This window comes from Metarhizium album (assembly GCF_000804445.1).
Source record: "Metarhizium album ARSEF 1941 chromosome Unknown scaffold_10, whole genome shotgun sequence".
NCBI lineage: Eukaryota > Fungi > Ascomycota > Sordariomycetes > Hypocreales > Clavicipitaceae > Metarhizium > Metarhizium album.
This window is the reverse complement of record NW_024467584.1, coordinates 670,069-697,052: the sequence shown is the minus strand read 5'-3', so window position 1 is coordinate 697,052 and position 26,984 is coordinate 670,069. Positions and strand designations below refer to the sequence as shown.

Sequence of the window (26,984 nt, the reverse complement as noted above, 5' to 3'; positions counted from 1 at the left end):
CTGGAACAATCTATACACAATCCGTCACTCTATACACGTTGGCGAGCACCAGCGACTTGCAGTCTCTACTTGACATCGCCCCGGGCGCCGTTTCGCTTCAGCCACGCATCAACACGTTGGAAGCCGCACCGGCAAACCTCAGCAGTTTTGATCAATCCATTCCCTGACCTCGCCGATGGTGGGACATTCCAGAAACAGGGAGCTCTTGACGTCGATCCCGAGTTCATTACGAAACTTCTCCGAGAGGACCAGGGACATGAGGGAGTCGACGCCGAGCTGGGCAAAGGTAGCGTCCGGCGTCAGCTCGCTCATGTCGAGGTTGGTCTCGCGAGCAATGATTTGAATGCACTGGCCCACCACACCTGCGTCCAAATCTGCCGCGTCTGGGGGCGTGAGAATCTCGGGGCTGGCGTCGCTGGTGCTGGACGAGGACGGAATCGACTCCTCGGCCCGCGCAGCTGCCTCGGGAGCCGCGGGAGCTGGCTTGCGCGCAGGTCCAGCAGCTTTAGGGGGTGCAATTGCCGCATCTTTCTTGGGACGGGGGGCGGCGGGAGGCGTCTTCTCGGCAGCGTCGCCGCTCCCGGCCTTGTTCGAAGCAGGGGGGGAGAAGAAGCGGTCCATCAGGAGCCGGGGCACACGGCGGAAGCGGATCTGGCTCAGGACGCCGACGATGATGTCGTCCTGCAAGATGTACACGTCGCCGGCGTGCATGTTTCCGGCCTTGGCCGGGAGCGGGAACATGCGGACGTAGCTCTTGTATCTCCCACCTGCCTGCAGGGGCTTGAGGAGGCGCAGACTGTCACTGCCGGGCGTGACGTAGAAGTAGTCTTCGGTGTCTGACGCATCGCTGCCGTTCATGATGAGGCCGGCGAGGTGGCAGACGCTGTCGATCCAGTGAGGAGGTGTGTGCCAGGTGCCGTGACGATCGTTGACGAGGGTCACGTCGGCCACGGCCTCGTATTCGTGGAGGATCATGCTGTCGATGCCGCGGTACTGCTCCGAGTAGTCTACCACGTTCTTGAACAGGGTGTACGCCATACGCTTGGAGATGCGGTTGGCCTTGTTGTCGTTGGCGAGTTGCTGGAGAGCCTCGATCCGCCCGAGAACCAGGTGTGTGGAACGATTCCACTCGGCCGTCCAGCTTGCCGCGTCCTCGAACCGCACTCCGGCGGTTGCGAAGTGCTCGGCCTCGCGCTCTGCCGTGTCCGGGTTGACGTTGAACCAGGCAAGCGACATGTACTGCTTGTCCAGGTCCAGATCGGCTTCGAGGGCGAGGGGCTGCCAGGCGCCTTTGACTTTGCTGGCGACCTGGGCGTGGAGGACCTCGAGATTGCAGACGTTCATGTGTACGTCCTTGACTTGTGGCTGCAGCTTCTTGTACAGATATTCGCCGACAGCCAAGGCCATGTCTGTCCAGATGGATGACGTCGCAACTCCGCACCTGTTCATGGTGTGACCGTACACGGCTTCGCGGAATTCCGGATGCTGCATGTCCGAAAGTGTGTGTAGACGTGCTCCGGCATCCCCGATGACCTCATTCGTGATCTGGTGAATGGTCGAGGTCCGAAGCCCGGACGAAGCAGATGCCGGGCCGACACGACTGTTTCCCGGCCGGGCTCCATGCTTGAGATGGGCCTTGTCTAGAGTCCATGTGCCGTAGTACGGGATCCAGTAGTTTGTCTCATTCCAAGAGTACTTGGGAAGGTTGAGCAAAGCGTAGGCCTTCTCGTTGGCTCTATAGTACTCGCTCCAGTGAGGCGTGATGCCGGCGAGATGAAGGGTAACCAAAGTCTTGGCGACGGTGGCCATGCTGCCCTCGTTGCGTCGGCAAGACGATCCGGTCCTTGCCTGTGGGATGAGCTTCTTGACGAAGCCGACACAGACAGGGTGAGGACCGACGTCGATCCAGATCGTGTTCTCGTCGACGACGCCAAGGTCCCGAGCCGCCTCGGTTGCTGCCGCAAACTTGACGCAATTACGAGTCTGACGTCTCAGGTAACCGGCGGCGATTGTCTTCCCGTCAAAGACAACAGCCCCGAGCATGGTGGAGAGAACGGGAATGCTGGGGGCCTTGAAGGGAACCGTCCGGGCCAGAGCTTCCAGCTCGTCGACTACAGCGTCCATCTGAGACGTGTGGTAAGCAAAGGGGATCTCCAGAGACACGCACTTGAATGCATTTGCCTCGAGAGCCTTGCGGATGGCGTCGATGTCAGCCCTCAAAGCCCCGAGCACCGTGTCCGTGTGTGTGTTCTGGCACGAAACCTCGTACCGGATAGCTTCAGTCTCGGCATCGCTCTTCAACACCCTGTCAATCTCGTCAGGGGCTCCCAGGACCGAGAGCATGGCGTGGCTGTGGGCGCTGCAGCGCTTCTCGGTAATCTGTGCGCGGCGGCCGACGAGATAGAGGGCATCGGCGGCAGACAGAACGCCGGCGACGGCGAGAGCAGCATATTCACCAAGGCTGTGGCCGATCACGGCACTTGGCTTCACTCCCATGTATGCCCAGAACCGGGCGAGAGAAATCTCCAGGACAACAATGCTGAGCTGGCTGATGACGGGGGACAAGACCTCATCGTCGTCGCTACCGGCAATGGCAGGGGTAACGGACGGGAAACCAAGCCGCTGGACGAGCTGGTCGAGCTGCCGGACCTGGTCGCGGAAATACGGCATCTCGTCAAGCAGGTCTTGCCGGATGCCCTTGTAGGAAGCACCTTGGCCGGTGAATGTGAGCACGACCGAGGGGGGACTTGGCGGGATGGGCTTGGCTTCGGATGCGGCCTTGTTTTCCACGGCAGCACCAAGGAATTTCCGAAGCCCAGAGATGCTCGAAACCGTGGTGGCAACGCGCAAGCTGTGGTGCATGCGTCTCGCGCAAGTGGTGTAGGACAAATCAGCCACATCGACGCCCGGGTTCTTCTCCAGAAAGGCCAGGAGAGCCTGGACGTTGGCCTGCAGCGACTTCTTGCTTCTGGCCGAGACGACAATTGGGTGCAGAGCACGCCCGTCTGCGCTCTCGGGGCTGGCGCGAGGTCTGTGTCTCTCCGGGGCATCTTCGAGGAGCAGCGTGGTGTTGCCGCCGTGGGCGCCAAACGAGTTTACCATGGCAATACGCTTCTTTCCTTGCGGCCGAGGCCAGGCCGTCATTTTCATGGCCAGACCGGCGTTTCTTCGATCAAGGTCCTTTGGTATCGTGGGATTGATGTGTGTTTTGATGCCAACGTGGGGAGGAACGGCACTCTTCTGGAAGCTCAGGAGAACCTTGATGAGTGAGGAAATGCCGGCAGCTGCTTCTCCGTGGCCGATATTACTCTTGACTGCTCCGAGGAGGAGCTTCTGATCTGCACGCCGGCGAGGCTTGGTCGGGGCAAAGACGTCCAGAACGGACTCCGACTCAATCGCGTCGCCGGCCTGAGTTCCGGTGCCGTGCATCTCAACAAAGCTGACGTCGAGCGGATTCACCCCAGCTCTCTGAAGAGCGCGACGATAGTTGTCCTTTTGGTGTCCGGCATGTGGGTGTGTTATCGAGATGGCATCTGCGCAGTGATTAGTCGCGGCAGACAGCACGACGGCGAGGATGTTGTCATTGTCAGCCTCGGCATCCTCCAAACGTTTGATGACGATGGATCCGATGCCCTCGGCTCTGCAGTATCCGTCGGCGTCCTTGTCCCAAACTTTGCACTGTCCCGTCTTGGACAAGAAGTGGGCGTTGCCCAGACCTGCATAGTTGTCCGGGTCGGTGATGATGTTTACGCCCCCAGCAATAGCGGTGTCCGTCTCGCCGGCCCAGAGAGACATGCAGGCCTGGTGAACTGCAGCCATGGAGCTGGAGCAAGCTGTGTCGACGCAGAAGGATGGCCCGGCAAACTTGAAGAAGTAGTTTATACGTCCCGTCGTGAAGCCTCGGACACCTCCCGGGACGGCATACGTGCCAATGTTCTGCGAAGCATTGAGCTCTCGCCAGTCATCGCTCGCTTGGCCGTAGAAGGTTCCGACACGCTCGCGACGAGTCGAGGCGGTACGGCCAGGAACTAGGCCAGCCATCTCCATGGCTTCGTATGCCGTTGTGAGGGCAAGGCGCTGCATGGGATCTGTCTGTTCAGCCTTGATGCCGCTTGTTAGTACCGCAGCCGGGCTGGAACATGGTCAACGCAACGCATGAATAACACACCTCTCTTGGAGACATGGTGAAAAACCCCGCATCGAAGAAGCCAGGGCGGTCGATAAAGTTGCCGAAGGGTGTGGTCGCGGCGTTCTCAGTGTTGCCAGAAGGATCGTAATGGGTCTCAAGATCAAACCGATCCGCAGGAACCGTGGTGTGGACGTCACGGCCTTGCTCGAGCAATTCCCAAAACAGTTCCGGGTCATTACCTCCGCCGGGCATACGGCACGCCATGCCGACGACGGCAAGTTTGGCGTTTCCGACACTGCTTGCCCGTCGAGTTCCAAAGTCTTGATGAACCCAGTTGACCATGTCGCTCTTCGAGATTCGAATGCCGGGGAGCGTCTTTTCGAGAGTCTCCAGGATGCCCTTGAAGACAATGGAGGTGCGGAACGTGTCGATTCGCAACGCTCGAGGACCAGAACCGGAGTCGACATGGTGGACTATACCCCCAGTCACCTCGTCGAGATGGATGGTTCCAGTAATCAACTCGGCGGCAATCTCTGGCAGCAGCTGACCAGCCGTGGTGGCCAGAAACGGTTTACCAGTCTTGGAGGAAATAAGGGGAAGCTGTAGCTTCCGTGACAAGGCAACAAGAGAGTTCTCGCTGTCGACGACGGCGTCGATGTCATCCTTCCCGTACAGGTGCTCGGCGTGGCAAAGGCCATCGTAGACGGGCAGAGGCAGAGACTTGGAGTATCGGAAGCTGCTTGAATGCTGGAAAGCAGCCTTGATGCGAGACGGCGGCCCGCTCAGACTGACCGACACCTTGTCGGCGGCGCTGATGAAGACTTTTGAGATTTCGGGATTGCCGAGCTCTCCGTTGATCCTTGACAGCTCTTCGTTTGCGGATTCTTCAGACATGCCCGTGATGACGTGGGCCCAACTCTCGAGGATCCCGTCTGGCTGCGGTGCTTCCAGCTTGCTGCTGAACTCGCCAACGTAGACGCCTAGCCGAAAGGAAACTCGCAAGCACTCTGCGGCGTTCTTGACCACCTCTGCGAGAGACGCAGAGAGGGCCACGGCCGCGCCGGAGAAGAGACCGACGCTGAGGCCGGCCAGGGAAGTCCGGTCCTTGTGCAGATCCAGCTCTGCGTCCGTCGCTTCGTAGTGCCTGCTTTGCGTCAGTTTCGGGCTTGGAGTTCGCCGAGAGGGGAAGGGGACGGTACCCAATGAACAAGCCGATCTGGAGCACAATCAGCAGAGCACTCTCCATCGCGGCTCCAAGTCCGAGTTCTCGAAGGTATCCATTTTCCGCAAGGGTAACGATGTTGTCAAAGTGAGGGACTTGGCTTCTTGTGTTGTGGGGGAGTTTTGCAACTTCCTCCTGGAGGACAAGAGTGGCCTCGTCAAGAAATGCAGAGAGCGAGCGGAATCTACGGTCTTTACTGTGCTGGAGTAGTTTGCGGAACAAGTCGTTCAGGTCATCGCTGGGGAACTCGTTCCCAAAGTAAACAAGCCTTGCTTGGGAGACGTCCGCCATGCTGCTATCGATAGGACCAAAGCTGTCGACGGTGATGATGGTTCGGCATGTGTCGTCCAGCAGAACTTGCCTTTGGTTGACTCGCACTCCGGTTCCTCTGCAACGCAACGCAAGGGGAGGCTATCAAGGGTGGTGTGCCGGTGTAGAGTTTGTGGAAAAGGGGCGACGAACGGGCTGCGCATGCCTGTCCAGATGATGGACAGGATTGGTTCAAATAATATATATACCATCGAGTTCTGAGTTCCGCCGTTGCTCCGAAGTCACACGTGGCGATTATGGCGACACGGTTTTTGGGATAGCATCAGAAGCGGACGTGCCCTTCGCCCGCAAACAAATCTCCCCTGCCGGACGGATTCAGGAGGTTGGCCAATGGGAAAACTACCACAGGTTACACGGCGATAGGGTATAGCATGGGCGACATCGTGTAAGTCGTATTTCTGCATGGCTGGAGTTGCAAAACCCGACACAAGACTTTCCATCCCCAGACAAAAGCCGACGAGACTGGAGTTGGGCGGCACACGAGCTGGTGCCCCTGGCAAGCAAGCATTCCATGTGGCACAAACTCCGCGGCAATCTTTCACAGCAAGGCCGCAGGTCAACAAGCGTTCCCATGCAAGTCCCGCCTCCGGACAAGAGGAATGCATTGTGCTGCCGGGGCTAAAGCCGACGACCAAAGTACACGGAGCTGATCAACTTCATCGTGCCACTTTGAGATGAAATCAAAAGTCGCCAACATGATATAAAAGCCGGATTGGATCATTCGGCGAGCTGTTCAATGCCCAAAGCAGGTGGTAAACCGGAGGCTCCCTGTCGAGGGGTATAAATGAATGACGATCCTTCACCAGCGTTCCCTTGGCAATTGACCGGCTTCGTCTCATCCGCCGTTTCTGACTCCTGTTTCAAATACCATAGACTTGGCTTCCCTGAAATGGACGCATCGACCGAGCCAATGCCATCCCTCGAGGCACGTCTCAGTGTCATCGACTGGAGCCGACTCCAGGGCAACGACGCCGGCGAGAGGAACAAACTCGTCGCGGCATGCGAGGATCAAGGCTTCTTCTACCTCGATCTGAGCTGCGACGAGGCCTTTTTGAAAGATTGGCAAGGTGTCCTCGACTTCATGGCAGAGTACTTTCATCAGGACGTAGGCGACAAGATGAAGGACGATCGTAAGAGCGACACGCACGGGTAAGTTGCCAAACTGCAAGACGCGGTCAACAAGAAGACACAGCTAAACCTTGTGGGAATAGATACGAGCCGGTCGCAACCTCAACCGGCGCAGACGGAAATCAGCTCGACTACTACGAGTCCCTCAAGGTATGACCCGGCAAGTCTCAAGCTCAACCGGATAACCTTGCCAACTAGCCGGCATCCAGGCCTCCAGGGATGAGTTGCTGCGACGAGATGGCCGTCTCGCGCCGTCCATCAAAGAAAACCACGAGCTCTTGCTGCGCTTCACCAGCGCCGCGCAGCATGTGTGCATGAGCATCCTCGGCCACCTCGACATTGGTCTCGACGGCGACACGTCCTCCAAGCTGGTCGACTTCCACCGACAGGGACGGGAATCTCTCACGACGCTCTCCATGTTTCGCTACCCCAAGCAGGACACCTTCGCCCTCGGCGTCGGCCACAACAAGCACACCGACATTGGCACCTTGACTTTCCTCCTCTGCCGGCAGTGGGGACTCCAAGTGCTGTCCAAGGAGCCCGCCGGATGGCGGTTCGTCGCTCCCATGCCGCGCCATGCCATCATCAACGTCGGTGATACTCTGCGCTTCCTCTCCGGCAACCGGCTGCGCTCGGCCGTCCACAAAGTCACTCCCACCCGGGGGCTTCAGCACGAAGACCGTTACAGCATTGCCTACTTCTTGAGAGCGGAGAACGACATCCACTTTACCGACAGTGTCGGGCGCCGAATCTCGGCAAAGCAATGGCATGATGAGAAGTTTGACGTGTTCAGGGAGACGCACGAGAAGCAGGCGCAGATGCCCATCTTGACAGGCGGCATGGAGCGGATGGAAAGCATTGTAGTTTAGGTAACGGTCGTGTAAAGGGGGACTTGCTTGCAGGCTCATTGTTTTTTCATCTCTTGTTTCCCCTTCCGAATTCGAGAGTTTCGGCTGTAGTTTTTGGCTCCGTCACCCGTCAAATACACTGACCAGATTACACGCCAACGACGTAGAATCACATTTGTTGAGGAAATCTCGCATGTACAGCAGGGGGGTCGAGCAAAGCCATAGAAATGGTCACATGTCTGTTTCGCTTCACCATCTATCTATCTACACGCAAAGTCCAGGCTTGGCGAATACACACACGACCACAGACAAGACAATGCCGTCCCCCAATGTCTCATCGACTACTCGGTCCAGACAAGACAGCTCCTAAAAAGGTCCTCCAGCCGGCGGATCGCCTCCTCTCCAATTTGGTAGTGGACGACCAGGCGCCGCCCCATGAGCTTGAGCCCGAAGGCCTCGCCCTTGTCGACAAATTCCTGCTCGCTCATCCCTGCAGCGTCGACGTCCAGCCAGACCATGTTCGTCTCGACCGGGTAAAGCAGCCTGCCGCCATGTCCCTCCCACACGCGGGCAATCTGTCTCGCGCGCGCGTGCGCCCCTTCCAGCTTGCGCCCCAGAAAGGTATCCTCGACGGCGACTCGGGCTGCGGAACACACAACTCCCGCCTGGCGCATGCCTCCGCCGATGGACTTGCGCAGCCACCGGGCCCTCTCGCGGAACGCCTGGCTCCCGACGACGATGGACCCGATGGGAGCTCCGAGGCCCTTGGAGAAGCAGAGGCTGATGCTGTCGAAACACGCGCAGTACTCCTCCAAGGACCCTGCTCCGGCTGCCACGGCCTCCCACAGGCGAGCGCCGTCGAGATGCATCAGGACGCCGTGCTCGCGGGCCCAGCTGCTGATTCTCCGACACTCCGAAAGGGGCATGACGACGCCGCCCAGGGGACACTCGAGCGATATCAGCCTCGTCGGGCAGTCCGTCACCAGCGCTCCCCTGTTGAGCTTCCTTGCCAGGTCCTCGAGCGTCAGGTAGCGCCCGTTGGCCGGCTCGACCGTCTGCACCATGGCGCCGCAGAGGCTGGCGACGCCGCCGGCCTCGTGCGTGACCATGTGGCTCCTGTGGTCGCACATGACGCTGTGCGGCGGGCCCTGGAGATGCGTCCTGACGCTGAGGAGGTTGCCCATGGTTCCGCTGACGACAAAGAGACCTGCCTCCTTGCCCGTCAGTTCCGCGACCCAGGACTCGAGCCCCAGCGTCGTGGGATCTTGTCGAAAGTCGTCGTCCAGGAGGGTAGCGGCGGCAATGGCATCGAGCATCCGCGCCGTCGGCGTGGTCATGATGTCGCCTGCGAAATCGTTAACCTTCAACCGCGTACGAGTCGTCTCGTCATGGACCGCGCCATGGTGGGCTTCACAACACACTGCGAAAGTCGAATGCAGCAGGCCCTGGCTGCTCCCAGTTATTCTCCCTTTTCCGGCTGTCCGTCGACGCTGCGTCGCACAGAGTCCCGCAGGTTCTGCCTTTGCCACCCTCTTCGGCCGATGCAGTCGTTGCCGCCATGTTCGTCTGGTCCTGCCCTTCTTCTCGTCTGGTTCAAGATTTGGCGGTGGAAAGTGGTCTGCTGCGGACAAACACACTGCAGATAGTTATATCTGTCAGGTGGCTGGCAAGCTTTTGCTGTTGCTGTCTTCTCCGTCTCTCCGCTCGTCAAACCCCGAAGGCGGTCTTTTGTCTGGTCGGCCCATTTACTCGGACGTCGGGTTTTGATGCTTGATCCAAAAGCCACATGGGAGTGAGACGGGGCGACTTTTGCGAAAGATACTGTTTCAAAAAAGTCTGGGGATCTTCAACAGCCCCAGTTTTCATCTTGGCAACTGTCGCGATCAGCATCGGAACACAAGGCTTTTCGGTCCACGCCCCGGACTCTGGAGTATCACCAACACTGCAAGTCCTCCAGCGGCCCTCAGCGCAAGTATTCGGAAGCAACCGAAGCGGCTTGGCGGCTGGAGCGACAACCTACGTGCCCAGCATCGTGAAACTTGCTGCTGATCGGTGAGGGCACATGGTGGTTGGGTGTTTGCGTATGCACCTTGGGGGCGGCTGAGCTGGGCAGAGGAAGGGAGATGTAAAGTTCACGGTCACGTCGGCAACTCTTGTGAGAGTACTTGGCGCAGCAAGCATTTACGCCACGTACCAAAAGGGCTTCCATTTATCGGCACCAAGTGCAGAAGTAATAGTCGGGCTGTAGAGGATAGGCTGTCGAGACCTTGTGGAATGTTACGCGCCACGGAGTCGAAAGACTTGGAACCAAGACGCCAGTCGGGCGATAGCCAGCATCTTGTACGCCTTAGGCGCCCGCAGCCGCTCGAACTAGTTTGCCCAAGGCCCATGCCGTGCACAGCTTTCGCAGGTGGCGAAGGCGTCGAGTTGGCGCCGAATGCCGGATGCACATCTGCATCTGCCCTTCTCGCCCCCGAGCCTCGCAAAGGCTTCAACGGAACATTCTACCGTCTATAGTCCCTCTGTAAAACTACGTAGACAGTGGCACCTCATGAGTGGCGCCCGGTTCGTGGCAGCGCGGTGCGTACACTACAATCACGCATCGCACGTCTCAGTCCGCCTCCCTTGAAGCCATACACCACGACATCGTCGTGGCACATTTCCACGTATCGGCACCAAAGACCTCTTCTACGAGCTGACAGCACGTCGAGTGACTGTGCGAGTCCGCTTGGCCGTCGTGCAACGGCTCTCTCATGACACCATGTCCGCCCAGGTCGCGGACAACAACTGTCCCGGAGGTTGTTCGTGCAGCAGACTCCGGGTAGAGATCGAAATCAAGCGGCACTACACGTACAAAGTGTACACGCCGGGAAGTCTCATCTGTGGCCATGTGGCGATTCACACACCGTCCGACCTTGTCTTGCACGACATCGACATTGCCTTCATCGGCAGCGCCGCAACCCGAAACTTCGTCCAGCCCGATCCCGTGTGCGCAACCAAGCCGTTTATGAAGCTGAGCATGCCGATAGACAGCGCCTCCTTTCCAGCAGGCCATGTCTTCAAAGCCGGCAGCGTCTACACGGTCCCGTTCCATTTCGTCGTCCCGGCTCAGCTGCTCGCGAGTTCCTGTCGACACCGTTGCAGCAACGCCGCCGTCCGGGAACGCCATTTGCGACTCCCTCCCTCGATGGGATTCTCCCCAGGCAACGACCAGAGCCCCGACGAGGCGAGTATCGTCTACAGCATCATAGCCACCGGCACGAGGTATCTCTCGGAGCCGCCTGTTCCCGTGCGACTGTTCGAAGCGTACAGGACAATCAGGATTCTCCCCACAAGCCCCGAGGACGCACCACTCGACATCGCGGCCGACAACGGTCGGTACGTCCTCTCCAAGACTCAATGTCTCTGGAGGACATTCTTCGCCGGGCGCGAAGGCACGTTGACGGCGTCGGCCTCACAACCCAAGGCCGTGATGCTGTCCGCGGACGAAACAGCGGCGTCACGGTCCCTGGTGCGGCTCACGTTGACCTTCACCCCGGCCTCGTCGGACAATGCTACGCCTCCACGTGTGAAGGCGGTGTCGGCAAAGATGATAACCACTACGTTTTTCGACGTCTCGCCCCTCGGCCGGCTTCCCAGTATCGAAACTTGGGCGAGGAGCGAAGACGCGCCATTCCAGCATTCGACGAGCTACAAGCTGTTTGACGAGCAGGTCGAGGGGCTGCTCGTCTGGACCGAAGATGCCGACGAGACGGCCGAGACGCCCGAGCCCGAGCTGCAGCGACGACGTGCTTCATATCCCGTCGACTCTGGCCGCGCGCCCAACAGACGCGAGACGCTGACTCGCCGCCGCACCAGCGAGCACCAAGGCTCCAGGCCCGCGGCGTGCTTCACATCAGCCATAGACATCCGCTTCAGCATCCCGGGCGATAGGAGCATCTCCTTCCTGCCGTCCTTTGACTCGTGCCTCATCTCACGCGCGTACTGCTTGCGGCTGGCAGTCTCGCTTGGAGCTGCGCACTCGAGCCTCGTCCTGAAACTGCCTCTCCAGATTGGTGTTCAAGGCGCCGTCCCCGAGACATTGCGCGCCGGGGCGGCTGATGACGAGTCGGAAAGGAATAGGACCCGGCACATGGCTGCCGCGCGTTACAACGTATTGCCCGAGTATAGCGTGGTCTTGTAACCTGATGCTACTTGCCACGTCACCATGATGCGGGATCCAGCGTCTCGATCCTTGTCAGGCATGTAGATCACAGCAAACTCCAACCGGAGCATTCGCGAAACCATGGGTGACCAGGCCTAGCATTTGGTCTGTGCAACTCGAAATACCTCCGAATGGCACCTTTCGCTCGACGCCAACTGCAGCAGTCCACACCAACAACCAGTGTCCGGCTGGTTCTCGGTAAGAAGCCGCCTTCGGCACTCGCTCATCTTCGCGCAGAGAGGTCCAGGCTCGGGGCTTTCTCGCCATCTTGATCGCCCTCGAGTGGCGCGGCAGGCGCCACGTTGCCAACATTGGCCACCGGCAGCCGGCGGTGGCATCCGCTCAACAGGCCCGCGCGTCGAGTTTAGTGTATGCCCAGGATTCCAGTGTCACGGCATACCAGATCCCCTGTGCCAGCAGACAGTGCTCACATCGACTACTTGACTGAGAGCTTGCGTCGGGCCGCAACGTTGGCAGACGGCACATAAAGCGCCGACTTCCCCCTCGACGTAAAGAGAAGCGGAGGATCGTCCGACCAGCAACATGCGGCACTTGCTCTGCGCGTCCGCCGCCGCGGGCCGCCGACCGACGGTGGGTTTCGGGACTCAAAATGCGGCGATGTGGAGACGCGCCCCGGTCATCCGGCCGGCCTCCTCCGCGGCTCCTGCCTCCGCACGCGGCCGCAATGCCCGCGCCGGCATGCCCGTCGCCCTGGCACTCGCGTGTGCTGGTGGCTTGGCATACTCGACTCTCCGTCGAGACAACAGCCTGGGCCTTTCTGGCGCAAGCAACGCACCTGCGGGACGACTCGTACGTGACTCCGGTTGGGGAAGAGGCAAAGAGGGCACCGAGCCTGTCTCTCTGCCGTAATCACACGTTACATATTGACATGGAAAAGCAGTCCATTCCAGGCGAAAACGCTTTCCCGACCGTAGGATACTTCAAGTCCCTCGACGAGGAGCCCACAAACGTCGACCATCTCCCAGTCGAGCTGGCCCGACTGGCCACGGCGCCCAACGTCCCGCCCCCCATCACGCGGAAGCATCCCGTGCTTCTTCAGGTGCCCTTGCGGAGCGTGACGCGCCTGTCCCAAGTGACGAGTCAGTACAAGTACGAGGAATGGACCTTCAACGGCACCACGCCGGGACCCTTTATCCGCGCCCGAGTCGGCGACGTGGTGGAACTGTCCCTCACCAACCGCGACGTGACGGGCAACCCGCACAACGTCGACAGCCACGCCTTTGCCGGCCCGGGCGGCGGATCCGCGCTCACCACGGCCGAGGAGAACGAAACGAAAACCGGTAGGTTCAAGCTCCTCTGCCCGGGACTGTACGTGTACCACTGCGCCGCGGCTCCCGTCCCCGTCCACGTGGCCAACGGCATGTACGGCCTCATGTACGTCCAGCCAGAGGAGCAGGACCTGCCCCCCGTCGACAGGGAGTACTACGTCATGCAAAGCGAGATCTACCACGAGGCCCCGGAGCTCGACGACGACGGACGGCCCCTGGGCGTCGTGCAGTTCTCGTACCCCCGAGGCCTGCGCGAGGAGCCCAACGCAGTCGTCTTCAACGGCAAGGAGTCGGCTCTCACCAGAGACGCGCCACTCAAGGCCAAGGTCGGCGAGACGGTGCGCATCTTCTTCGGCAACGCTGGGCCGAACCTCACGAGTGCCTTCCACGTCATCGGCAGCCACTTCCTGAACTGCTACCGTGACGGCGACGTGGTGAGCCCGCCCGCGCGTTTCGTCGGCACGACCAGTGTGCCGCCTGGCGGCACGACCATCGTGGACATGAAGATGGTCGTTCCCGGCAGCTACACCATTGTTGACCATGCCATTTTCCGCGTAGACAAGGGTGCCGTTGGCTTCATCAATGTTTCGGGGCCGCAGAGGCCAGATGTCTATGTGGGAAACCTGCCTCCCCAGCCTTGTGTAGGCTGCAAGCTGCATGCTTGATGGGGGGGGAGACTGTTCTGCCATAGACCTCAGGTCAGACTTGCCGTAGCCAACTCTCCAATTCTGTCACGCGCCACCCGGAGTCAACAATCCAAATACGGCTGAATAGCACAAGAACGAACAAGGTATATAAAAGTATGGTTGTGGTTGATATTGATGCCATACAAACATCGCTACTTACTTGGCAGCTGGCAAGAGACAAACCGGACTTTGAACAGCCCTTCCTGGAATGACTTATGCAAGCTTCAATGGCAAATCTGTCTATTCTTTAAACACTAGTCACTTTGACTCGCGCGTAATAATTCGAGCGCAGCCTTGGCCGACATGCGTTCTGAGGGCAAGAATTTCATCAGACCAGCGATGATCCTTCGCAAGACTGCCAGTCTGCGGTCTGACACATTCCTCAGAAACAGCACATCTAATTTCGAAGTTGCTGCCATGCGCCTGGTAACATAATCTCCCTCCCTTGTGAAACCGTAGCTGGACAGCATCTGGGCCCATGCCGCGTGCTACGCTTCGGGCAGGTCCTCCATAAAGCCTATCATCTGCCGAATGAGCAAGATAGGGGAGAATACGTCCTTGAATGGAACATCACGGAACAACATCATGTATATCTTCATAGCCTTTCATTAGAAGAGATACAAAACAACATCACTAGGGCGACAGGAACTTACAACAATGCCCGCAGACCAGAGATCAATTCGATGGTCACAAATACTTGGGAAGTAAAACTCGGGGGGGAAGTTTTCGGGCGGCAGGGGAAATGTGCTAGGTCTCCCTGAAGCCACCGCTACCGAGCTGTTGACCAAGCGGATGCACTCAATCTCTTCTAGGTGCCAGCCGAAGCTTGGTGATTGCACTATTTGATACGGCAGATCCTGATTCAAATTCTCATCATTTGGTCCGCAAAGGTTGAAGAAGACCATGGGACCTATGACAGGTCTGAGATGGCGCATTTCTCGACGACACTGGGCTGGCAAGGTGAAGACAATGTTGGTGCAGTGAATGTCTAGGATTCGAAGATGTTAGTTGGGAAGCTCCAATTCAACTTCAGAAAAAGCAAGAAAAATACCTCCATAGCCGTAACCCGCCTCATGGATTCTTGAAATTGCGTTCAGTAGCTCGTCGGTCACCATTAATATAACGTCTGTGTTCATTCGGGAGTCTAGGGCGCCACTGTGCTCGAAAATAATAGACTCGAGGGTGGGACCGTACATCTCCATGACAAAACACAAATGTACACCTCGGTGACTCGGTTCCTCAAACACATCGATCATGCGGAGAACATGATAAGTAGTGTTGTGGAGAGAACTGTAGAGGTCTCGCATTGCTTGAACATGGCCCAGATTCCTCGATCTCGCAGCAGTCCAGACTTTCAGAGAGACAAATATATGGTCGTGTATGCTATGTCAAGGTTCAGCCAGCCGGTTCCACAGAGCTTGCCTTGGGGGGTCCATGACAATGCTTACTCGTCGGGGAAGAAATCTTGGGCAATCCATGTGGTGGACCACGAGTCCCAGCCAAGTTTGTTGATGACCTGGTATCGCCCATTTTTCATTGTCTGGTGCAAACGCATGGGATAGTAACCATCGCGACAATAAAATTGAAAGCCTTCGTGAGGCCGCCGTTGGCGATGAAAGCCCTCAGTCTCCCGTGGGCAAGCCATTTGCCAACGACAGGCCTGGAATGACCTGTCCCCATGCACCTGATGTTGAAGTGACCAAGAATGATCTTCCACGGCAGAACGGGAGGTTTGAATGCCAAGTCAGCAGGTAGGTTAAAATTGCCCTCCAAAAATATCGACGAGAGGCCCAGGACGCGCGTATGTACCAAGGGGCCGTGGTTAAGAGATGTATAGAAACTACCAGTAGTCAGTCGACTCATGCCGGAAGAGAGAGGTTCAGTGTCGCCGTCGATGCAACGGATCCAAGCAGCAGGGAGTCGTGACTTGTCCAGTCCAGGTGGGCGAGGCGTCTGCCAGAGGTGGCCTTGCCAAGTCTGAAGACCAGATTCGGGGCCAGTCAACCGGAAAGGAAGTCGCACTTGATCCCGTAATGTCCCTTCTGTCCTTCCTGCCTTCCTCTTGTCTTCAATTCTATTCATACGGCACTTGGCAGCAGCTGGCACGGACTGTCAATGAGTAGTTGGGCCAATAAGCGACGAAAGACGCGCTTGGAAGTTGAAGTTGCCTTCTCGCGTCAAGTAGGAGGGACTGCCCTTCGTCTTCTTCTCAAACTTCTCGACTCCACGGGTGCTGTCTAGACTCTATCGCCACCAGCGCCGAGACATTTTAGCAAAACGTACAACACACGCCAACCGTCGATTCCATCGTTGGACTTTGCGCGCAATCGGGTCTTCGACTGCGCTACGCATAAAAAGCAGTTCCGGGACCTGCTCGTGTTCGAACCAGACCGAAACGGCGAAACGGCGAAACGGCACGCATCAGAACACGACAGGCGCGCGTGAAATGGTTAGAAATTCAACGATTCCCCTGCCGGGTTGGATCTGGAGACGGCATCTGGAGGCGCTACTACTCGGATTCTACTCCGTACCCGCAGCATGCCGCATCATCCGAAGCTTGGCGTCGGGATGCGGCGCCAACCAGAGCAAAGGCGGCCGCAATTTTCGGCAATGCTCTTAGCCAGCAGGTATTTGTTGCGACGAGGCGTTGGGCAAACGAGAGATTCTGTGGGCTGGGCGGCAATCGGCCCTGAAAAGGCTGCTCCCGAGTCCCAATGCAAGCCAAGATGTGGGAATCCAGTCTCGCGCGCCACACTTGTCAGCTCATGAGATTTGACAATTTAACCGATATGCAGTCAGCACCTGGGCTGCATAAGAGGAGGCTTGCATCAACTGGGCACTCCCGCACGAGCAACAATGTCCTTGAGTGCGGCATGCACGGCTGAAAAACCATTGATCCAGGAGAGGAAATTCTCTTCCTCCTCCTCCTCCTCCTCCTCCTCCTCCTCCTCCTCCTCTTCCCGCTTCTTCAAGAATCCTTCATGTCTAGTACTACTCGGTAAGTCACCAACCGCCTCACCAAAGACTCTTGACCTGTCTGTACATGGCTTCCGCTTATCCGTGCACCGTCCTCTCAGCCTAAAAATGTTTCGGAAAGCTCAAACTTCTGTACCCAAGACGGACGAACAGTCGCACGAATACGCCTTGGACTGGCCCCCATCACAGCGCTGGAACCCAGACTATAACGTCCCACGCAACTCTCTTGAAGATGCCCACAGCCTTTCGCAGTCTCCGGCGTGGCCGTCAACTCAGCCCGAGGGCTCGGGGGTTCTTGGCAATCAATCGGTGGATAAGGAAGCTGCACCAAAGAGAGAGGGTGTGCCGCAAGCCAAGGGCAGTCATGATGCCACGGACTCAAAATCCCAGCTGCCTGACTTGTCGCACTGGCTTGAGACACTTTCCGAAATTTATATGAATAACCTAGAGAACCGCGCCCGATGGGATCCGCGCTGGTTGAGCATAACCCGACGTGAACGGCACCGAGGCCTTGCATCCAGCTCAGTTACCATCTTGGACTACCTGAACAACGAACCAAGACCCCTAAAAACGACTGCCGCAGACATAGCTCAATTGTGTGTCGCTTTGCAGGAAAGGCCGAAAGGTTGTTACTTGCGAGTATTAATGGTGAGCGACTTGAGTCGGTTTCTCATGGGTGCCTTGGGACAGCTGTATACTGTTGACCCGGAATTTTGGTTTGACCACCTCACGAACTCTGGCTACGCAGCAAGCGATAGTCAGCTCAAGGTTTCGAGCGCAGTGTGGATGAATTGGGCGGAACGAGAAACTCGCTTTCGCCATCGTTCGCTTCCGGGCATTGGCCAACAAACTCAGTGGAATACCCCAGGTAGGACTAAAAGTCGGAACTGGGGACATATTAGATGGGCGAGATTAGGCTTAATGCATTATTTGGGAAAGAAGGGTTTCAATGAGGACGAGATCGAGTGCCGGCTTGGCGATGGCAGATGGCTTGTCGAACGGGATGTGTTCTTGGACAAGTACGGATTTCTCATGACGCCACACAGACTACTCAGGCACGCTCAGATATCTAAAAGATCACCTCAGACAAAATTACGCGACTTGTACTCAAGGTCCAAAGGCTCCAACATCTATCGCGCGTACAGTACGTTCGACGGCCTGCCCAAGAATGTAACGGCATGGAAAAACCGGGATTTGAGAGTCGTGGCCCCGGAAGGTGCCAGCTACTGGACTGGAACAGACGATCTGGCCCGGCGGATAGGTAAAAGCCACGAGTCTCAGAACTGACGGGGATGTGTTAATAATCTCGTGCAGATATCATTGTCTTGGACCCCCCACGGCGAATGCAGGACGGCATAACGAACGAGGCAATTCCTTCTCTCACCTTTATGCCGAGAGCTATGGAGTTGGAATCGTATACCGACGATGATCTTTGGCGCATGGCCGACGTAGAGGAGACTTTTCTTGATCCTCCACCGCCCCTTGCCTCTAGACAAGAAATGAAAAGGAAACGGAAGGAGGCATCAATCCAGAAAACAAAGAGGGCCAAGGAGTCACGACACAATGAAGGCGCTGATGAAGAATTAGGCATCAGCGCAGCGTCTGGTTCCGAATCTGGTTCCGAATCTGGTTCCGAATCTGGGCTCACCAGTGACGACGAGTATGACCAAGATTACATGAATGAGTTGCGAGCTGAGTACCAGAACCCGAAGCCTCATTCCAGAGATCGCGACTTTGCCAGAAAATACGCACTGTCAACGTCCAAACTAGTGGATCGTCTTCTCACGGCGACGCCGACACAAGCGCTGTTGCGTGATCCGTCGTCCATTCCGGCTCTACTCTACCGACTTGTTCTCGATGACTTTTGGCAGCTTCTAGCGGAGATGCGTTTGCAGCTGGATCATTTGGATAATGATCTAACAGCAACTCTATACGAGCAACTCGTTGAATCAATTGGCAACTCGACGCGGCAAAATCTTACATGGATGCGGTCGACACTGCAAGAATTACGTGACTGGGCTAACCACTTGCAAAAGTCCAGGCTCGCTGTCAAACTCCCCGTCGACATTCAGCAAGAAGTCTCGGAATTGAATGTGGATGTTCAAGATTTGCAGCGTCGAAGCGAGCAGACAATGAACTTACTGGTGTCGTCAATGACACTTGCCCAATCGTCTACTGTCATCGAGCAGACATCTGGCATCAACAAACTCACAGAGCTGGCTTTCTTCTTCATTCCGGTATCTTTCATTACGTCCGTCTTTTCTATGCAAGTCTCGGAGCTCACATCGGCGCCGCCGCGGATCTGGATTTGGGGCCTCTCACTATCAGTCGTCGCCTTGACTACTTACTTGGTCCGAATATCACTGCGATCACCGTCCATCCGCATCGTGCTGTTGCATTTCCGGGCAACAATAATTAATCGTTTTTCCGCACCCGGTGCGGGCACGGCTTCCAGGCGTCTGAACACGGTCGGGAACCGTGCAATTGCCAAGTTCATATTCTTCTTCACGGCTGCCATGACCATGTATTCGATGGTGGTCATTCCCGTCTTGTTCCTTCTCTTCCTTTTATTGGGGGGCCTCTGGCTGGGCATCATGGGCGTCGCCTTGTACTTTGTAGTCACCCGGTGGCCCGAAGCTACGGTTCTAATCCCTTGTTTCATCTCGATTCTGATCTCTCTTGCCGGAATGGCTGCCTGCTGGCACTGGCGCCAAAAGATTTCGGACGGATGTCTGACGGCAATAAATTGGAGTGCTGGGTGGATTAAATCGATGTTCCCAGCACAGTGGACATTGGATGCCGTGGATGATGAGGACTTGGCAAAGGAAGGTATCAACGTATACGCGCGGCAGGCACTCGTGTTAGCAACCTAGGACCAACTGCAAAGGCTTGTCGGATCGTGATTTCAACACGGCAAGGCAGATTTGAGACCAATAAGGAGGGAGGACGGGACACGGCAGCCAAGTCGTGTTGTCGTCTTTGAGATTATTATTTGGGCCTGAATACCAAGCAGTGCTTGGCCACATCTACTCCCTTTTATTCTTGTTCTTGAATCGAAAATTAAACCACCAGATATCTAGAAGGCCTTTCTCGGCCTTTTGATGCCTGTACTTGTCTATGCAGAGTCGTGCCCCATGTCAATCTAGGGATTACGACGAGCGCTTGAAGGAAACAAATGACTTGGCAGTCAGCCCCGGTCCGTTGGATGACTACTACTGCCTGAAAAGACGAGCCAAACGCAGCCGGCTCTCAAAGCACACCAGACCCCCAGGCGTCGTAGAAGGATGCCAAACTCAGCCCGCAGCAAACTTGGACATGGCCCTCAGCTTGGGCCCCCAAACCCAAAACACCACGGGGGCGACCCAGCCGATGCCGATGCTGACAAAGGCTAGAAGACTGGTGCCCCAGCCGTAGCCCAGCTCCTCGTACATGTAGGAGGCGAAGAGGGGGAACGCAAAGCCGGCAAGGCTCCTCAGGACGGCGCAGGCGGCCATGGCGCTCGCCGCGTAGACCTGGTAGCAGTCGACGATGTACATCTGCATGCCCTGCAGGCAGCAGATGACGCCGGCGCCGCACAGCAGGGCGCCGAGGTCGGGCACGATCCAGTGCGCGCGCCCGATGCTCCACGCGTACCAGAACAGGCCGACGGTGAGGAGGACGGACCCGACGGCGAGGCTGGGCAGGCGGAACTCGGGGCGGCCGACGCCGCCGTTGCGGCGCTTGAGCCGGCCGTAGACGCGGTCGACCATGCCGAGCTGCAGCAGGACGCCGGCGATGCACCCGACCGCGATGGAGAGGTAGTTGAGCCCGGCGACGCCGCGGGGCTGGCCGTAGACGCCGGTCCAGACGTCGGGGAACGTGGCGAACATGAGGTACAGCGTGCCGAAGAGGTAGGCCATGTAGACGGCGATGCAGGCGACGATGGGCTGCGTGGCGAACATGCGCACGGGGGTCCCGCCGCCGGCGCAGGAGCGTCGCCGGGTGCGACTCCCGCAGCCACACGAGCCCGACGGCCTGGACCACCGCCGCCGCCGCGCTCGTCGAGTAGAAGACCCATCGCCACGTCGAGTACTGCGCGATGAAGGCGCCGGCGATGGGCCCGACCACCGGCCCCAGCATCGGGGCCATGGTGTACGTGCTCATGGCCTTGCCGCGCTCCTCGGGACTCCACATGTCGCTGCGGCGCGTTCGCCTCCTTGTCAGCCGGGGCCTCGGCGGACGGCTCGGGGGTTGCTTACCTCACGGCGCCGCCGCCCACGGCTAGCGGCGCGCTGCCGCCTATGCCGGCCAGGAAGCGGAAGACGAAGAGCTCGGCCTTGGTGTTCGCGAAGCCGCAGGCCAGGTTCCACACCAGGTACCACAGGTTCGTCGCGTGCAGGATGGCCACTCGCCCGTAGAGCTCGCTCGCGGGGCCGAAGACGATGGGCCCCACGGCGTAGGCGAGGATGAAGATGGACATGGAGAGGTAGACCTCGACGCTGCCCTTCATGTCCAGGCTGCGGCCGAGGTCTTCCAGCGCCGGCGCAATCATGGCGCTCGAGATGGGCGAGACGAAGACGAAGAGGGACACGGTCAGCGTCGTCTTCCACTTGGTAGGCCGGGGCCAGTTGCGCGGGTGCTCGGGGTCTGAGGGCGCCCACGCCACGAGGTTTGCGTCGCCGTCCTTGGGAGAGTCGGTGTCTGTGGTTGCCGCCGACGGCTGCGCGGATTCGATGTCATTGTTTTCGGCCCGCTGCTTGTCCTCCATGGTGGTGCTTGGTCGTGTTGACGGCGCGGGAGAGCTGGCACGGATGTATGGCTGGGCTTCCAGGACATCTTTTGCTCCCAAGGTTGGCCTTGAGCGTGTAAATATATATATATATACTGCTCTTGGGATCAAGTCGGACACGGCTGGGCCATGGGCAACTGCGCGGCGTGGCCAATCAGGGAGCTCTGTGCTTGTTCGGGCCCGAAACACGCGGCGACGGCCGGCGGCTTGGCCAATGGCGTGTAAGATTTGTTCGGCCCCGCGTGTCCGGCGCCCGTCCCGATGGTGGTGCGAGTCAGAAGAGCCGCGGAACCTAATTCCAGAGCGGATCGTGATCGTGTCGGGCGGTTCATGGAAGCCACTGTTCCTCGGCTCCTAGCGAGCCTGTGTCTCCGGTTTCCTCGAGCGACCGAGGCCTCGGCCGCGCTTTTGGATCAACAAGCCCGATTGACTAACCCTAACCCTATCACACATCACCAGGCAGACACATCCATAGCCGCTGCAAGGTTGCACCAAGTCAAGAGCAGGACGTCGTTATATGCACGGGTCTGGGTCTATGTCAAAATCATCAGCTACTACTGGTCTATTTCTCCGTTTTCTTGTTGGCGGCCCTCGCCGCCGCCTTCTCCGCCTCACTCACAATCTCGCCCGCCCGCTTCGCCTTGTCCTCCAAGACCTTGTTCAAATCCTCAACCGTGTCCTTCAGCAGCTGCTCGCCCTCCTCCCTGTGCTTCTCTGCCACTTCCCATACCTTCCTCAACTTGCTCACCACGTCGCCGCCCCGCGGAACCACGTCGAACAGGCCCTCCAGCCCGGCGCTCGACGCCGCCTTCTTCGCCTTGCTCCCGGCCTTGCCAACAACCTCGTCCACATACTCGCGCAGCTCGTCCACACGGCCCGACTTCTCGGCCGAACGCAGCCTCTCAAGCAACTTGGACAGTCCGCCCTTCTTCAACGCCTCCGCATTCTCCTCCAGCAGCGTCCTCACGTTGGGGTTCTTGTCCAGATACGGCGCGACCGTCTCCAAGCCCTTCTTCCACGCCTCGTCCCCCAGACCCTTGACCTGCTGCGTCTTCTGCTGCAGCAACTCCCTCACCTTGGCAAGGCTCTCCTCCGATACGCCGCCGGCCAGAATGCCGCCGGCCTGCCTCCACGCCCGGTCGACCTGCTTCTTGGCCTCGGGGCCGTAGCTCTCCGCCATACCCTTGAGCTCGTCTATGCTCCCGCCGAACCTGTCCCTGAGTCGGGGATGGTTGTCGAGCACATCCTCCAGCGCATCCCTCGACAGCGCCGCGATGCGCTGCGACATCTCGGCCAGGACGTTGGCGGCCTGCGACGCCGTGTCCAGGCTGAGGCCCGCCCTCGACACCTCCCCCAGCTTCTTGTAGGTGTCTCGCACGATGGCGTCGACCTCGTCCCCGTGGGCGTCGCGCACCGCCTCCCAGTCCTTGAAGGCCGCGTCGACGTAGCCCCTGCCGCCGGGCACCCACGCCGCGTACGAGTAGGCAAACTGCCTGATGGAGTCGGCTGCCCGATCGGCGCTGGGCGAGCTGTCCTGGAGTGCCTTGGCCGCCGCTTCGTACTTTTTCCTCGCCTCAATCGCGGCCTTGTTGATCTTGGCGGCGGTTCGGCCCGCCGGCGTCAGGGTGTAGGCGCCGTATGCGAGCGACGCGCCGACCACGCCGCCCAGAACGCCCGTCGCAAAGCCGGACCTCGAGGACCATGATAGGAAGCTGCCGCTGTCGCTGCTGGAAGCGGTCGATTGGTGACGAAGCTGGCGGGCCGTGTGGGGGATGCGTGCCCGTCTTGTGGCGAGACGGGGAAGTTGTCTTGACAGCATGTTGGGCTGGGGGCTGGAAATCCTGACGTGGCTTCTATGTTCGATTTTTGTTTTTTTTTTTCGGTCGGTACGATAAAGGGCTATTTTTGTGTATGAATACGAGAATCGGGGACTCGGTTGTGTTGCAAGATGTCAACTGGTAGCTGGACTTTTGGCACACGCGGATGTAAAGCAAGCTTGGAGCTGGCTGGATGTGGAGCAGCTTGGCGTAATCGATGACGTCAGCGGCTCGACGGTCGTTGGCATGCCAACGGCCGGCAGGGGTATTTACTGTTGAACTTCATGTCGCCGTCAACGATCGACGTCGACCGCTTTACATAGCCATGGCCGCAAGCCTTTCGCGTCCCCCTGCTTCCGTCTCTGAATCAGATCCTAGCGTGCGCCAGAGTATGCATTTCCGCTACGTCGGCCTCGCTCGTGCCTTTTCAAATTGTTTCGTTCGCGCAGGTCCGTGTTCAAGGAAAAAGTCCAGCTTCCAGCAGAAAATGCAGTTTCTAAAACGAGCATCGCAATCCCCGTCTACATTTCCAAACTCTCCAACATTAGCCAGCACTCGCAGTCTCGTGATCAATCATGGCTGTGTTTCAAATACCCGCTTTATAGCTAATGTTTTTGAAAACCTGCAGAGCGCCTTGTACGTGAAAGCCAATCTGTCCACATAGTACCAAGTCGTCGTCGCCGATATCGAGCCTGTTGCATCACGTCACACCTGGATTGCGGAGTCTGGTGAGCATGGACAATTAAGTGATCCGGCCAATGGATGCCAGTTTGTACGCGCATTTGCCGGCATCGCGGGGCGACGGCTCTGGTGTTTGAGTCGGCCCTCAGAGGGCACTAGATCGCTCCGGTCCAAGACTGCGACACAGAGTCGTCCATATCCTCGTTGAAAACCGAACCGCCCATTTCCATGATTCCGTACATGTCCCAGGACAAAAAGCTTTGCAAGTCGTCCAGGTCAAGCGCATCGCACATGGGCTGCGTTGGGCCAAGTTTGCGGAGTGGATGAAGCGGAACAGGCCTTTCATGCTGCAAACTGGATCGAACCGACTGTTCCTGGCTGAGCCCCACGAGTTGATGAGCCGCAGCACTAGTTCCGTCCCAGGACGCCGCTCCCCCGGCATGAGGATTCTGCGTGCTCCAGCCGGCGGTTCGCGTAGCCGCATCCCCCTCCATGCCACCGAGGTCGCTGGTCCCGGAGCGGGCGAGCGAGTGAAGGGACAGGGGAGGCAGTTCGTAGGTCCCCGTCTTGTCCGGCTTTCCGCCTGCGTTATCTGGTCTATGCCACCCAGCCTATCAGTCCTTCTTCTGTGAATACTAACACTTGATGACTTACAAAGCTGGGTGATGCGTTTCAAGGTGGTCACCCGCTTCGAGGCTACTCAGGAGGTCGTCACTAGCGACTGTTTGCTGCATCTTGGATAGCCAACGTTCAATTGTTGCAGACTACAAATCAGGTTATTGGAGAGTCCAGCATAGACGGGATGGGCGCCTCGACAGCTTACCAATGACAGGGCGATTGGAAACAATGTAGACATCATGCCCAAAATCCTATTGTTGCTCTCCACCGCCTTCACTGCGTCTCTCAGCTTGACCTCCGCGTCGGGTCTGGTAGGGTCCAGCAGGCGAGCAACATAGTACAGCATGACACGGCTGCTGTCGTAGACAAAGAATGGCAGCAAACTATCCGAGAGAAGCCGTGAACCGTGCTCCGCAGCTTCAGCTAGTATGTCCGCGATTTGCTGGGCATGATAGTAAGCGTTGGCTTGGGCTGTCTGGAGGAACTCTTGATGTTCCGGGGGAAACGAAAAGGGCTTCGGAAGCTTGAAGAGGTCGGGCATGGTGAGCTTGTAGAGTTCCAGATAATTATGGTGATAGGTGCAGTGAATAAGCACAAGTGAACCAAGTTGGTTTGAGTCCAATCGTGCGTAAATTGTCTCGGTGGTGTACTCGACAAAATCTGGCAACTCTCTTCGCCATAGACCCAAGTCTGCATCCAATGCTGCAAAAAGGGAGTCTGGCTGCCAGGGAGGCGGTCCCGCATGCAGGTGATTGACATATCGGACAATCCTTTTCCACAATGCCACAACCCGGATATAGTAAGCCATGATGCCCATGTTGGCGGCGGGCCGTCGCGGAACAATTGCGGGTGGGAGAAATTGCAAGACGTGGCCGACGCCGAGCGTTTCTGTGACAGACGGTATCCTCAGTCCAAAGTTTCGCTCGTTGCTTGGAAGCTGGATCTTGATGTCATTCTCTCGTAGCAAGGTAAGTTGGTCGACACCGCTGCCCGCCCAGGCATCGAGAACATAACAAGCCCACATGAGTCGTCGCCTACTCTCTCTTGACGCCACCGAGGGCGCACTACTATCCTCGTCGGTGCACAGAATGTCAGAATTGTACTCGGTGTTTATCTTCAAGGCGTGGGCCATTCGCACAGCGAGGCCGCTAATCATGAGCGCCTGGCCATATTCACCAAGTCGAAAATGAAAGTCGTGAAGGAGAATTGCCGTCTACCCGCCGGTTAGCATCCTCGTATGGAAAAGAGATTGCCATTCCTCACCATCAGTCTTTGGACCGATATCTTTCCGAAGTTGGCCAGCAATAAAAATTCCGCCTTTTTTGCCCATTGATTTCCTGCATGTCTCAACAATGGGGGTGGGGAGCTGGCCTCGCCTTGGTCAGCGCTCAGGACGAGAAACCTGAATCAGTTTTGTTAGTATATACACTGCTGGTTTTTTTTTTCTTTTTTTTGTCTTTCCAAGAGATATTCCTGGCAAAGCCGACTTACTTTGCGCCCTGTGCGCAGATAATGTGCAAGAGCGCTGACTCGTCATCAGAGGTGAGGCCCTTGTCTAGCTGGCGCATAAAGGACGGCTTATGTACAAATGCGAAGCACCGGAGAGGATGGACATTGGAGAAGTACTGTTCAACGACTCGGCGAAGGTTCCGAGCTGCCGGCAAGGCAGGAGATAGTAACCTGGGAGAGGCCGTCGTCAGCGACGTGTGGAACCCGACATGCTCTAGGGTCCCCGTCATAGCCTACCACGCCAATGGGTTCGAGCTCAACTATCCATTCGATCCATTCTGCGAGGTTCCGCCGGTGATGGACGTCGAGGCAGCTTCGGACGCGGCAGAGCCCTTTTCGGCGGCTTCGTCGGATACCTTGCTGACGCTTCCCGAAACCGATGCGCGCTCGTCCGTCTTACTCGTGGCAATGCCCCCCGACATGCCACACCGCTCCGTCGGACTACCGTCATGATCATCGACGGAAGTCGCCTGTGATCGGTCCAAATTGCGAGTCCATCTCGGCGCGGCGCCGCCATCGTACACGCACTGGATCAGCTTAGCAGCACACCTGGTGCATTTCGGCCTGTCACCATTACACTTGGTCTTTGACAAGCGACAGCTTTGGCAAGACCGATACGTTCGGATCTTCCTCAGCGATGATATAGGCGACAGCGAAACTCGGTTCCGGCTTGGGGTCGATCCATCGTCAGCGACACATTGTAGCTGAAGTCGCTCGCAATTGCGACAGCCATTCGGACGGCCATCACATTTGACCTGCGTGTGGTTAACGTTGGGGGT

The 26,984-nt window shown here is 57.8% G+C and overlaps 11 protein-coding genes across 11 annotated transcripts; 4 read left to right on the top strand and 7 right to left on the bottom strand.

Moving 5' to 3' along the window:
* Positions 1-138: 138 nt before the first annotated feature.
* Positions 139-5,642, bottom strand: MAM_04640 (Beta-ketoacyl synthase; the record flags this gene model as incomplete). Its single annotated transcript, XM_040823438.1, has 3 exons — positions 139-4,101; positions 4,169-5,273; positions 5,329-5,642. The coding sequence occupies 3 exons, from the start codon at positions 5,640-5,642 to the stop codon at positions 139-141; spliced, it is 5,382 nt and encodes a 1,793-aa protein (XP_040678691.1).
* A 928-nt stretch (positions 5,643-6,570) lies between these two features.
* Positions 6,571-7,678, top strand: MAM_04639 (Oxoglutarate/iron-dependent oxygenase; the record flags this gene model as incomplete). Its single annotated transcript, XM_040823437.1, has 3 exons — positions 6,571-6,830; positions 6,893-6,959; positions 7,019-7,678. The coding sequence occupies 3 exons, from the start codon at positions 6,571-6,573 to the stop codon at positions 7,676-7,678; spliced, it is 987 nt and encodes a 328-aa protein (XP_040678690.1).
* A 320-nt stretch (positions 7,679-7,998) lies between these two features.
* Positions 7,999-9,217, bottom strand: MAM_04638 (alanine racemase; the record flags this gene model as incomplete). Its single annotated transcript, XM_040823436.1, has 2 exons — positions 7,999-9,002; positions 9,079-9,217. 2 exons carry the CDS (start codon positions 9,215-9,217, stop codon positions 7,999-8,001), a joined length of 1,143 nt encoding a protein of 380 aa, XP_040678689.1.
* A 1,201-nt stretch (positions 9,218-10,418) lies between these two features.
* MAM_04637 (arrestin (or S-antigen)) lies at positions 10,419-11,840 on the top strand (the record flags this gene model as incomplete). Its single annotated transcript, XM_040823435.1, has 1 exon — positions 10,419-11,840. One exon carries the CDS (start codon positions 10,419-10,421, stop codon positions 11,838-11,840), a length of 1,422 nt encoding a protein of 473 aa, XP_040678688.1.
* A 631-nt stretch (positions 11,841-12,471) lies between these two features.
* Positions 12,472-13,815, top strand: MAM_04636 (copper-containing nitrite reductase; the record flags this gene model as incomplete). Its single annotated transcript, XM_040823434.1, has 1 exon — positions 12,472-13,815. One exon carries the CDS (start codon positions 12,472-12,474, stop codon positions 13,813-13,815), a length of 1,344 nt encoding a protein of 447 aa, XP_040678687.1.
* A 509-nt stretch (positions 13,816-14,324) lies between these two features.
* On the bottom strand, positions 14,325-15,373 carry MAM_04635 (Protein kinase-like domain protein; the record flags this gene model as incomplete). Its single annotated transcript, XM_040823433.1, has 4 exons — positions 14,325-14,429; positions 14,490-14,824; positions 14,888-15,219; positions 15,285-15,373. 4 exons carry the CDS (start codon positions 15,371-15,373, stop codon positions 14,325-14,327), a joined length of 861 nt encoding a protein of 286 aa, XP_040678686.1.
* A 1,547-nt stretch (positions 15,374-16,920) lies between these two features.
* On the top strand, positions 16,921-19,685 carry MAM_04634 (Mg2+ transporter protein, CorA-like/Zinc transport protein ZntB; the record flags this gene model as incomplete). The annotated part of the gene is made up of 3 exons (XM_040823432.1): positions 16,921-17,680; positions 17,729-18,073; positions 18,127-19,685. 3 exons carry the CDS (start codon positions 16,921-16,923, stop codon positions 19,683-19,685), a joined length of 2,664 nt encoding a protein of 887 aa, XP_040678685.1.
* A 420-nt stretch (positions 19,686-20,105) lies between these two features.
* On the bottom strand, positions 20,106-21,559 carry MAM_04633 (Major facilitator superfamily domain, general substrate transporter; the record flags this gene model as incomplete). The annotated part of the gene is made up of 3 exons (XM_040823431.1): positions 20,106-20,738; positions 20,815-20,989; positions 21,051-21,559. The coding sequence occupies 3 exons, from the start codon at positions 21,557-21,559 to the stop codon at positions 20,106-20,108; spliced, it is 1,317 nt and encodes a 438-aa protein (XP_040678684.1).
* A 583-nt stretch (positions 21,560-22,142) lies between these two features.
* MAM_04632 (uncharacterized protein) lies at positions 22,143-23,399 on the bottom strand (the record flags this gene model as incomplete). The annotated part of the gene is made up of 1 exon (XM_040823430.1): positions 22,143-23,399. The coding sequence occupies one exon, from the start codon at positions 23,397-23,399 to the stop codon at positions 22,143-22,145; it is 1,257 nt and encodes a 418-aa protein (XP_040678683.1).
* Positions 23,400-24,233: 834 nt separating this feature from the next.
* On the bottom strand, positions 24,234-26,435 carry MAM_04631 (uncharacterized protein; the record flags this gene model as incomplete). Its single annotated transcript, XM_040823429.1, has 5 exons — positions 24,234-24,675; positions 24,733-24,842; positions 24,902-25,909; positions 25,960-26,098; positions 26,188-26,435. The coding sequence occupies 5 exons, from the start codon at positions 26,433-26,435 to the stop codon at positions 24,234-24,236; spliced, it is 1,947 nt and encodes a 648-aa protein (XP_040678682.1).
* Positions 26,436-26,465: 30 nt separating this feature from the next.
* MAM_04630 (uncharacterized protein) lies at positions 26,466-26,938 on the bottom strand (the record flags this gene model as incomplete). Its single annotated transcript, XM_040823428.1, has 3 exons — positions 26,466-26,732; positions 26,824-26,874; positions 26,933-26,938. The coding sequence occupies 3 exons, from the start codon at positions 26,936-26,938 to the stop codon at positions 26,466-26,468; spliced, it is 324 nt and encodes a 107-aa protein (XP_040678681.1).
* Positions 26,939-26,984: the final 46 nt, after the last annotated feature.